This window comes from Sus scrofa, chromosome 4 (genome assembly GCF_054392235.1).
Source record: "Sus scrofa isolate SSC_HxYL_T2T_F1_AM1 chromosome 4, Sscrofa_HxYL_maternal_Yorkshire_Landrace_v2.0, whole genome shotgun sequence".
Taxonomy (NCBI): domain Eukaryota; kingdom Metazoa; phylum Chordata; class Mammalia; order Artiodactyla; family Suidae; genus Sus; species Sus scrofa.
The window spans coordinates 61,016,919-61,029,262 of record NC_139386.1 but is presented as its reverse complement, the minus strand read 5'-3'; the positions used below and the strand labels follow the sequence as shown (position 1 = coordinate 61,029,262).

The following is a 12,344-nucleotide window of genomic DNA, read 5'->3' as shown; positions in this document are numbered from 1 at the left end:
CTCCCCCACTTCTCTAGGTTCATCTCCTATCCCTCCTTCTGCTCATCTACTATTGCTTAAATGGGACAGTTCCTTAAATGGGACAGGCACAATCCTGTCCTTTGTACCAGCCATACCCTCTGTTAGAATACTCTTTCCCAGGGCTCATGAAACTAGCACCATTAATTCCTTCAGATATTATTCAAAGGTAAATTTCCAGTAACTATGAATAATGGCAGTTGTTAAATAGACTTACTGTGGTGATCATTTTATTATATATATAAATATCAAATCATCATGGTATATACCTGAAACTAACATAATGTTATATGCCAATTATGCCTCAATTTAGAAAAGAAGCTCTTAAAGAGCTTTTTCTAAATGCTGTATCAGTGGAAAAATAAAATCTTATACATCAAAAAAAGTAAATTCTTCTGAAGCCTTCCATTGACAACACAACCTAAATTTCAATCTGTCACTCTGATACCTAATAATCCCATTCCTTGCTTTATGTTTTTGAGATACAAATGAGATACAACATTAGCTTGTGGTATACAATATAATGATTTGATAGTTGTATGTAGTGAGAAGTGGTCACCAAATTAAGTTTATTTGACATCCGTCCTATTCGCAGCTATGAATTTTTTCCTTGTAACGAGAACTTTTAAAGATCTCTTGTATCTTTCAAGTATACTATGCAGTATAATTAACTATAGTCACTGTATTGTACATTCTATCCCCATGACTTATTTACCTTGCAGCTGAAAGTTTCTGCTTTTTAACCCCCTTCACCCATTTGGCCCACTCGCCCTGCCCCTGACCCCTGTTCTACAACCACCAATCTGATCCCTGTACCCATGAGCTTTTTCTTATATTTCACACATAAGTGAGATCATATGGATTTATCCTTCTTTGTCTGACTCATTTCATACTGCACAATGCCTTCATGGTCCATCCATGTTGTCAAAAATGGCAAAATTTCCTTATGCTTTATGGCTGAATAATATTCCATTGTGTGTGTGTATCTCACAGTTTCTTTACCCATTCATTTGTTGATGGACACTTAAGTTCTGTACCTTGGCTATTGCAAATAATGCTGCAATGAATTTGGGGGAGCATATATCTTTTCAAGTTAATGTTTTCATTTTCTTTGGAAATACCCATAAGTAGAATTGCTTATCATGTGGTAGTTCTATTTTTAATTTTTTGATGAACCTTCATACTGTTTTCCAGAGGGACTGCAGCAATTGACATTCTCATAAAGAGTTCCCCTTTAAAACTCCACATCCTTGCCAACCCTTGTTATTTCTTGGCTTTTTGATGACAGCCGTTTGAACAGATATGAGGTTCTCATTGTGGTTTTGATACATGTCCCTGATGTTGAGCATCTTTTTATGTACCTCTTGTCCATCTGTCTATGTCTTCCTTGGAAAAAATGTTAATTGAAGTCCTCTGTCCTTCCTGCTCTATTTTTGTCCTTGGCACACATCACGGTCCAACATACTACATATTTTACTTATTTGTTGTCAATTTCCCCTAGCCAAAGGTAAGCTCTGCTGGGTGGGCAAATTCTGTCTAATTTGTTTACTGCTATTTCTTTGGTATTTAGAACAGTGTCATGAACATAGAGAGCACTCAAAACATATTTACTGAATGACAGGATTTCTCAGTGCACTTTACACTATCCCAATCAAAGGAAAGAATGGGTATAAAATAGGGGGAGGGGAGATACAGCTAAAGAAAATTCTAACAAATAAGGGCTATAATTATAGCTTCCATTTATTATGCCTTTCAATCATTTACTCATAATTGTCTAATTGCATTCTTGATGAATAATACCTGGGTTCAACAAAAAAGGAGGGAATGCACTAAGCAAAGTTCTTTTATTTTTCATGACGTTCCTCTTTTGATTTTGAGTCTTTACTCTCCTGGAGTCCTAACAGAACTGCATCAGCTTCTAGGATAGTTGTATCTGTTGTTGCTCCCAGGAACCTAGATGTGAGTTCAAGATCTAATAGTCGCAGTCGGACTCTGGTTCCTTTCTGGTATTTCCTAAATAGTAAGGGAAAAAAAAAAAAATGCCATTAATTCTGTATGTCATAAAATGAACAACTAGTTTGACGTAAAATCCAAATTCTAATTTTAATTTGTGTTGGCTCAAGGTAAAGAAATTAACACTAGTACCTGAGAAATAGTTGTTTTTGACAGAAAAGCTATTTAGCTGTATCAGAATTTTCACCTCAAAGTTGCCTTTACAGATTTTATAACCAGAATAAAAATGTATTCCAAACTGAAATTCAAACAAATCCGTTCTTGAAACTGACATTTATTTTAATGTCATTCATTTTTAAAGTCAAAGAGTACCAAAGGGAAAAAATGTTTTCAGAAACATTTTGTCTTCTAAAATTAAAATCTTCTTTTAAAGTAAAAGAAATTTTACAAACAGAAAATGGAAAAAAGTCTAAGTGCAAGGTACTTAGTATTGCGGATCTACTGTAATTAAAGGATAATGCTGGCTATGACATGCATGATGGCTCAATTTGGTCAACAAATATTCAAGTATTTTATAAAACCAAATGAAAACTGATACTTATATGTCTTTTTCCTTGATCAATTATTTCATGAGTTTAATATCAAGATTATGAAAAGGTATTAGACAGTGAAAATATCTCTACTGAATGAAAACCACAGATCTTTTAAAATCTAAACTATATACCTTAAGTACTCTAATTTTAACAGTGAAATTAAAATAATTTTATATAAACAGAAAATGAAGAAACAAAGTTCTCCAAAAGAGAAAACCAGCAAAGGAAACCAAAAATAAGACAAAAAGACAACATACAGAATGGGAGAAAATAGTTTCAAATGATGCAACCGACAAGGGCTTAATCTATAGAATATACAAGCAACTTATACAACGCAACAGCAAAAAAGCCAATCACCCAATGGAAAGATGGGCAAAAGACCTGAATAGACATTTTCACAAGAAAGATGTACAGATGGCTAACAAGCACATGAAAAAATGCTCAGCATCACTGATTATTAGAGAAATGCAAATCAAAACTACCATGAGACACCACCTCACACCAGTCAGAATGGCCGTCATTAATAAGTCCACAAATAACAAATGCTGGAGGGGGTGTGGAGAAAAGGGAACCCTCCTGCACTTTTGGTGGGAATGTAAGCTGGTATAACCACTATGGAGATCAGTATGGAGATACCTTAGAAATCTATACATAGAACTACCATATGATCCAGCAATCCCACTCTTGGGCATATATCCAGAAAAAACTTCTTAAAAAAGACATATGCATCTGCATGTTCATTGCAGTTCTATTCACAATAGCCAAGACATGGAAACAACCCAAATGTCCATCGACAGATGATTGGATTCGGAAGAGGTGGTATATATACACAATGGAATACTACTCAGCCATAAAAAAGAACAAACTAATGCCGTTTGCAGCAACATGGATGGAACTTGAGACTCTCACACTGAGTGAAGTAAGTCAGAAAGAGAAAGACGAATATCATATGATATCACTTATATCTGGAATCTAATATAAGGCACAAATGAACTTTCCACAGAAAAGAAAATCATGGACTTGCAGAATAGACTTGTGGTTGCCGAGGGGGAGGGGGAGGGAGGGGGGTGGTTGGGGAGCTTGAGGTTAATAGATGCAGACTATTGCCTTTGGAATGGATTAGCAATGATATCCTGCTGTGTAGCACTGGGAAATACGCCTAGTCACTTATGATGGAGCATGATAATGTGTGAAAATAGAATGTGTACATGTATGTGTAACTGGGTCACCATGCTATATAGTAGAAAAAAAAAGTTGTACCGGGGAAATAACTATTTTAAAAAATAAAAACAAAATCTAAATATATACCTTAAGTACTCTAATTTTAAAATTGAAATTAAAATAATTTTATATAAACAGAAAATGAAGAAACAAAGTTATCTAAAAGAGTCACTGGAAAATTATTTTGGTAGAACATACAATGAAGAGTCTCCATATAATGTTTGATTAGGTATTCTGAAGGAAGTTATAGGTGGTTCATTAAGTAAATGTATAGGCTATTTGGCTTTTTATTTTTAAGTTTTTTTTTTCTGACTATAGGAGGAAATGTGCTTTTGTAAAATCTGGAAAATCATGACGTTAGTCACATTTCCTAGTTCTATGCGCATGTATGTGTATATGCGTGTGTATATTTATGTTTTCTATCTGACAGCATAGATATTTTCTGCCTTTGTTTAAAAAAATTAGAGATATCCTAGAATATTAATTAAGGTATAGTTTTGTATTCTTAGAAAACAGCAATTATAGAACATATTTCATATAAATTAACCACAGGAGAATAGGGTTAGTTCTCAGACGAGGTAAAGCTGAACACTATTTTCTACATTAGTTGGAGCTGTAACCTGTGTTCTAGTGGATCTTTCCAGTTGTCCTCACAGCACTACTCATAGTGGTTCATTTAATCAGCTTTGATTCAGGCTGACCCTTCTCCCTACCCTTGTCTCCTGCAACATACAATTAGTTATTGTTTTGTTCATTTTCAAACACATATTTCTTGAGCTTGGTCCTTTAAGTCTCCTGATCCTTAGCTAAAGGTTGAGGTATGACAAGATCCCTCCCAGTCTCCTCTCACTATGGGCTCCACACTGCTCTACTTACATGGATATGGCCTAATATCCATTCCCACACTTCTACTCCTCTGCACCTTTGCTTCTGTTGCCAGCACAGCTTGGACTTTCCTTCTCAATAAGTCCTATTGATTCCTAAGTATCCAGGTAGGATGCATCAAATGCAGCTCCCAAGAGCCTCATGTTTCTCTTACTAGAATGCAGATTCTGTCACTGGAACTCCCCAGGAAGATAAAGATTTTGTAGTCATAGACTTGGATTCAAATCTGAACCCTGATACTACTAGTTGGGTAGTCTTGAGAAATCAACTTTCTCAGAACCTCAATTTCCTTACCTATAGAACAGATTTTGACCCTTCACAGGTTTGCTGGGAGAGTTGAATGGGATAATATATTGATTATATTATCAATCATAGTAAGCACAGCAGAGTAAATATAAATGTCAGTGCCCTTGATTTAGCTGTACTGGTTATCTATGAAAATCTATGATTTCTCATTAGACTCTATGCTCCCCCAGATCTGGCACTGTATTTCCCTCTGTATCCTTCCAGTGCCAATGCAGCAGATACTCAAATGTCTGGCAGCAAATTAATTAAGGAGATGCTTACTGACAAAAGCCACCACACCTCACCGATTATCTAGACTTTCTGGAAAATTCTCTTGGTTTTAGCAGCTGTGTGGCTTGGTTTATTTACTTAACCTCTCTGAAGTTTGCTTGGCACAATGCCTGGCACACCATAGCTAATAAATGTTGGGTTTTTTTTTTTTTTTTCTCTTTCTATTGTTCATAGTTAGCCTATTTCTTTTTACTTATTTTTAGGAGTATTACTCACAGGTGCACTATAAACTAACCATGATGAAGGGGAACAGTGACTTTTTATAAAAAGAATTGAACATTCACAAACATTTGGGACAACATTTCTCAGCATAGTAACACTGAAGGTGAAGCTCTTGGTGTAGACGGTTCTGTGTCATATAAATGCTAACGATCTCCTGTTAAAAAATAAAATAGGGAGCTCCCATTGTGATGCAGCAGAAACAAATCCGACTAGCATCCATGAGGAAGCGGTTCAACCCCTGGCCTCACTCAGTGGGGAGAAGATCTGGTATTGCCATGAGCTGTGGTGTAGGTAGAAGACGAGGCTCAGATCCTGCATTGTTGTGGCTGTGGTTATAGGGCGACAGCTACAGCTCTGATTGGACCCCTAGTCTGGGAACTTCCATTCGCCAAGGGTGTGGCCCTAAAAAGCACAAATTAATTGGTTAATTAAAATAAAAAACACCATGAATGATCAGTGTGCTTGGTAACTTATGGAAAGCAAAACTGTCCTATTTTTAGGTCCCATAGCCTTTAATAATATGAGGGTTTTGCCGTCATCTCTAAAAATTAGGGAAATTCTAGAAGTTACCCAGTTAGTTGGTAAAGGAGATGAAAAGCCAACTGCAGGCCTTTATGTATGCCAAATGAATGAAGAATTATCCACATACACATACTGTGCACTAAACAAAACACTTCTAGAAGATTCTCGGACTTCTGCTATCTGGAAGTAGCTGTTTCTATTTCCCTGGTACCTAATTTTCACTCTGCATTATTTCTATGATATCTTCCCTAGCAGACTATAAGCTGGTTAAGGGCATGGCTGGAATCCACATCTATATCTCCTGTGGTATCTGATGTATACCATTCACTCAATGGAACCTTTTATGCTGTGGTTTTTCACTTCCCAGGACATCAGAAGCACCTGGGGTGCTTATTAAAGATGCAAATGAGGGAAGCAACCTCAGAGAGTAAGCTGGCAAATCTGAGGTGGGAATTGGGCATTTGACCTTTTATCAAGCTTCCCAGGTGATTCTGATGCAGTCTTCTCTGAACAACATTTGAGAAATATCTGGCCTAGTGTTGTATACAGAATATAACATCCTACACACATACACACACACAGCCAGTAAAATGAGGACCTCTGACAGAACTTTGTGGTCACCATTAACAGCCTTCAGGTGAGTAATTAAGATAAACAAACAAAAAGAAGTCAGGCAATGACAATATATAATTGCAAAATGCACCTAAAAAGAATCGCTTGAAGAAAGCCCACTCACAGCTGGTGGGGAGGGAGGGCTGCCTCTCCCACATACAGACTGTCCTTTCTGAAAAATGACATAGAAACATTAGCATCTTTTGCCCTCAACAGGAACAGCAGCCATACAATTAAAGTGGAATTTATCCTTGCTTTAACTTTGGGACACTTTATTAAGGGGAAATGAAGAAATAAGTAATGTATTTCTGAGAACTCCATTTCTGCCAATGTAATTGGAGGTGAACCTTCAGTACCACAGTCTTTGATAATCACTTATTACTACTTAGGCTTCCCATTTGGGTTTCCATTGTTCCCCATAACAAGATTTAAAATGAATATGCCAGTAAGCTCTTTAAGCTCTTTCCCAAGATTGTTCATACAGTCGTCTTTTTTTTTTTTTTTTTGATTTTGGCTTCATTGATGTATAATTGACATACAAAAATTTGTAAGATACTTAAAGGGTACATCATGGCAATTTGATATACTGTTTCATCATAAAAGGATTCCCCGAATGGAGTGATCACATCCATCCCCTCACATAGCTGTTTTTTGGTTCTGTTTTGCTTTTGATAAGAACATTTAAGCTCTACTCTCTTAGGAAATTTCAACTATACACCACATTGTTTTTAACTATAGTCCCGTGATGTACGTTAGGTCCTCAGACCTTAGTAATTGAAGAGCTGAAAGTCTGTACCCTTTTACCAACTTCTCCTGTTTTCCCCATCCCCTGGCAACCACTTTCTACTGTTTCTATGAATTTGACTTTTTTTTTTAACTCCACATATAAGTGATACCATGCAGACTTTTGTCTTTCTCTAGCTGACTTATTTCACTTAGGCATGCATAATGCCCTCAAGGGGCACTCATGTTGTCACAAAGGGCGGGACTTGGTTTGGCCTCTGGAAAAATTTTGTTCTCTCTCAGTCCCAGTCTAAGCCTAACAACTCTACTTCTTGAGATGGTTTCTTTTTAATAATAATAGTAATAATAAGAAAAGTTTTTGAGAATTCGTGTACCTGACACTGATCTAAGTGCTTCATGTGTTATACAAGTCAGTCTTCACACAACCCTATTCAGCAGGTACCTCTGTCATCTCATCCTAAGAAGTACAAGAGGTGAAGCCACATGCCAGGATTCAGGCTCTTGAAGTCTGGCTCTAGAGCCTTTATTCTTTATTAATGTTTTGTAATGAAATAATTTTCTTAAGATTTTTAAAAATTTTATTGACGTGTAACTGACTTACAATGTGGTGTTAATTTCTGTCACATAGCAAAGTGACTCAGTTTTATACATTCCTTATGATATACAGTTGGACCTTGCTGTTTATACATCCTATACATGCTAGTCTGCTTCTGCTAATCCTAAACTCCCAATCTGTCCCTCCCCCTCCCCCTTGGTATGCAGTTCCTAAGTGGTCATTTTATTCAAAGGTTTTGGCCTAAGTAAAAAAAAAGCCAGAAGAGGCAATGTGGTGGTTAGGAGTGTGGACTTTAGAGCCAGAGGACTAGGTATGTGCCCAGTTCTGTTGCATAAATATGCAACTCTGAGCTAGTTACTTGATCTCTCTTTTTCAGCTTCCTCATTTGTAGAATGGGAATAACAATTATGCCTTCTCCTAGGTTGGTTCTTATAAGCATGAAATGACTTAGCATCTTATAAATGCTTATCAATGTTAGCTATCATCATCAATCACTACCACCACCATCACAATCAAAACAAACCCAGTGGCACCTGATATTTCAGCCTTGGCGTGATGGAGAATACAAGAGCACTTCTAGATATAATTCCAAGCTACAATTAAATCAATAAAGGATTCCTCTAAAAGGTAAGCTTTGGGATGGAAAAATTTCAATAATTTGTTTTGACTCAAATATGACGTATACAATTGTGTAGACATTCTTCCCTTAAAAATGTATTAGAAATGTTCTACAAAAAAAAGAAAATATCTGGACTTCCCGTTGTGGCTTAGCAGTAAGGAACTGGACTAGTATCCTTGAGGACGCGGGTTCCATCCCTGGCCTTGCTCAGTGGCTTAAGGATCTCGGCGTTGCTAAGCTGCAGGTCATAGACACAGCTTGGGTACTGTGTTGCCAATGCTGTGGCTGTGGCTGTGGTGTGGGCAAGCAGATATAGCTCTGATTCGGCCCCTAGCCTGGGAACTTCCATATGCCATAGGTGCAGCTCTAAAAAGCAAAAAAAGAAAACAATTTCTTTTACAACGAACATTGAATTTCCCTTGAGGATGTGAGGCAAAATAGCACTGAAAAAAAGCAAGTAAAATTCAGAAAACTACACACTTAACAGTCCACATTGCCCAGCAGTAATCACAATACAACTAAAAACAAGAAAATAGAGTATAAGGTCAGTCACAAAAGGGTCACAGTGACTTATCTATTCTAGTATTCTTTTTTTGACAGTGCCTCAAGAAATACTAAGAAGCAGGTAGAGTTACCTAATTTTACCTACCTCCTATCACTTTTCCTTTTTTAATTCTTGATGGAGTTAAGCCAGCAATGAATCTATTTTTAGCACATACTATTTCTTGGAAGGGGAAGATGATCATTTTGACAGGCTCATAATTTGTTCTTGCAAGAAGCATTTTTCAGCTTCTTTTTAAATTTAACATTTCAATATAGACTTAACTTCTAATCAACCATCGCCTTTCTTCATAGACCCAACTCCATCTTCTCTATGTTTTCGTTCTATAATGAGGTTGTATTGTGCTTTTATTTTTTCCTCATTCCTTTGATTATATGTCTGTATTCTTTCTCTAAAAACTGCATAAGTGCTCATAAACATAATTTTGCTACAATTTCAAGAGGTTCACAGGCTACCTGAAGGTAATATATGGACCTCTAAGGTTAAGAAATTTTCTTCTAGATTTTAAGACTTTTTTCTTCAGGTAAAAGAAATGGGTTCTCATTCTGTCTATACAACAACATGACCTTGTGATAATTATTTCTGTTGTTTTATTTCCAATGTATTTCTTAAGGAAACCTAGGTCTTCAATGAACAAGCTCACTGGGCTACTGTTCACAGCCACATAGTTGGCAAGTGGTAGGGCCAACCTTCACCACAGCCTCACTTTCCAATGGAGATAGGACAAAAGTCCATGACGTATGTAAAGAAGGATTTTTTTCTTTCATTACCCCTAGTTACTTTTTTAAGCTTAACCCTATTAGGAGTGAATAAAGGCAGGTGTTAAAAGAGAATTAGGTCCACAGCAGTGTAATATTTTCAATTTAAAAAATACAGAAAGGAAGAGGAAAGGGATAAATTAGAACTTTGGATTAGCGGATACAAGCTACTATATATAAAATAAACAACAAGGTCCTACTGTTTAGCACAGGGAACTAGTATTTAATACCTGTTTTTTTGTTTGTTTGTTTGTTTGTTTCTTTTTGTCTTTTTAGGGCCACACTTGTGGCATGTGGAGGTTCCCAGGCTAGGGGTCTAATTGGAGCTGTAGCTGCTGGTCTATACTACAGCCACAGCAATGCAGGATCCCAGCCTTGTCTGCAACCTACATCACAGCTCATGGCAATGCCGGCTCCTTAACCCACTGAGTGAGACCAGGGATCGAACCAGAGTCTTCATGGATACTAGTCAGATTCGTTTCTGCTGAGCCATGAAGGGAACTCCCATATTTAATATCTTATAATAAACTATAATAGAAAAGAATATGAAAGAGTGTATATATGTATAAGATCACTTTACTGCACACCAGAAACACAACACTGTAAATTTACTGTACTTTGACTTAAATAATAAGTAAATAAATAAAATTAAAAACATGGTAAAAGGTATCCAACAAAGGAACAGGCTTAAAGTGACTCTTCTTACAAAGCTGAATGGGTCCACCATCTTGAATATTTATACCATAAAGCTTTATTTATACCAAACTGTGCTAAATATGTTCAGGGGTGCTATTTGGTTGTCACAATAATCAGGCTGACATTTTGTAGGGTGGATGGGATGGAGACCTTCTGTAATGCACAGGACTCCTCTGTACAACAGAGCTGCCCTGCATCGGTGCTAGATACTGAAAGCAGGTGAAAAACGTGCTTATAATTATCTAAGTCTAGAATTCTATCTGCTAAATATAAAAAAGAGTCTTTTAAAAATGAGTTTAAGTGTATACTAAATTTCGAAGAATGTGATTACTGTAAATTGATGGAAGTCTGACTTTGTCTAGAATGTTAGCAAGAATGTTGTTCACTATTTCAGAAAATCACACCGCCACAAACAACACTGCCATTTCAATTTTGTATCTTGCTACACGGGCTACACATAACTTCTTCACGGTTTAAACTTTGGCTTAATCTTTGCATTGGGAAGGGATCAGTCTCCTCTACAGGTGCTAACTAAAAATATATGATTTATCTTCTCACCTTTCTGTGAAATGCATTGATAAAAACTTAATTAAAATATTAGTAATATTGATAATACCAAAACACTGCTGCCCAACAGAACTTCCTGTGATGACAGAAACATTCTATATAATGCGGTCATTGAGCACTTGAACTATGGTTAATGTGATTGAGGAACCAAGTTTCCAATTTTATTTAAGTCTCTTTTTTTTTTTTAAGACCGCATGTGCAGCATATGTAAATTCCTGGGCTAGGGGTCAAATTGGAGCTGCAGCTACAGCCTATGCCATAGCCACAGCAATGCCAAATCTGAGTTGCATCTGTAACCTAGGCTGCAGCTTGTGGCAATGCTGGATCCTTAACCCACTGAGTGAGGCCAGGGGTGGAACGTGCATCCTCATGGACACTATGTCAGGTTCTTAACTCTATGAGCCACAACAGAAATCCCAAATTTTATTGAATTTGAATTAAATTTAAATAGCCACTTGACAGTATAGCTCTAGACAATTTCAAATTGATAATGATGGAGTTCTCGTCATGGCACAGTGGAGACAAATCCGACTAGGAACCATGAGGTTGAGGGTTTGATCCTTAGCCTCACTCAGTGGGTTAAGGATCTGGCACTGCTGTGAGCTTCAGTGTAGGTCGAAGACATGGCTTGGATCTGGTGTTGCTATGGCTCTGGGGTAGGCCAGCAGCAACAGCTCCTATTGGATCCCTGGCCTGGGAACCTCCATATGCCGTGGGTGCGGCCCTAAAAAGGACAAAAGACAAAAAAACCCCCAAAAAACCAAATTGACAATAAAAATAGTATGCATACTTGTCCTACAATATGTAATACTGTGGGAGACAGGCTAGTTTTACAAGAAAAATAGCACTTAGAAATAATTTGTGGTAATAAATAGCTATTAGCAGTTAGATCCAGCAATAATAAGTCATCAGATCCATGTTTGCTATTCCTAACTCTTAAAATATTTGCTTCCTTTTTGTTACTTTCTGTATTTTTCCTCAAATCTGTGTGACATTGTACTGGACATACAGTAACAACAATCTTTTAGATATTTAGAGGTTAAAACAAAATTCTCCATAAAGATAGCATCCTCCATGTTACAGATAGAAAATTAAGATACATGGAAATCACTTGCTTAATACCACAAAGTTGTATAAAAGGATTCAGAGTTGCTTTCCTTGTCCTTTTCTTAAGTTGTCAGTTATCTCTGACCTCTTGCAAGAACTATAAACCTAATCCCTTTAGGGGTGATAAGAAGTT

At 36.9% G+C, this 12,344-nt stretch overlaps 1 protein-coding gene across 2 annotated transcripts in view; it reads right to left on the bottom strand.

The window, feature by feature from the left end:
* Positions 1 to 1,740: 1,740 nt before the first annotated feature.
* Positions 1,741 to 12,344, bottom strand: part of MRPS28 (mitochondrial ribosomal protein S28) — a 95,733-nt gene continuing 85,129 nt past the window's right edge. Inside the window, exon 4 of one of the 2 annotated variants that reach the window (XR_014842727.1) lies at positions 1,741 to 2,031. Coding sequence is in view for 1 of the 2 variants with exons in the window: in NM_001185168.1 (NP_001172097.1) it covers positions 1,863 to 2,031 (169 nt within the window). In the remaining variant the exon portion in view is untranslated. 2 annotated transcript variants of the gene reach the window in all.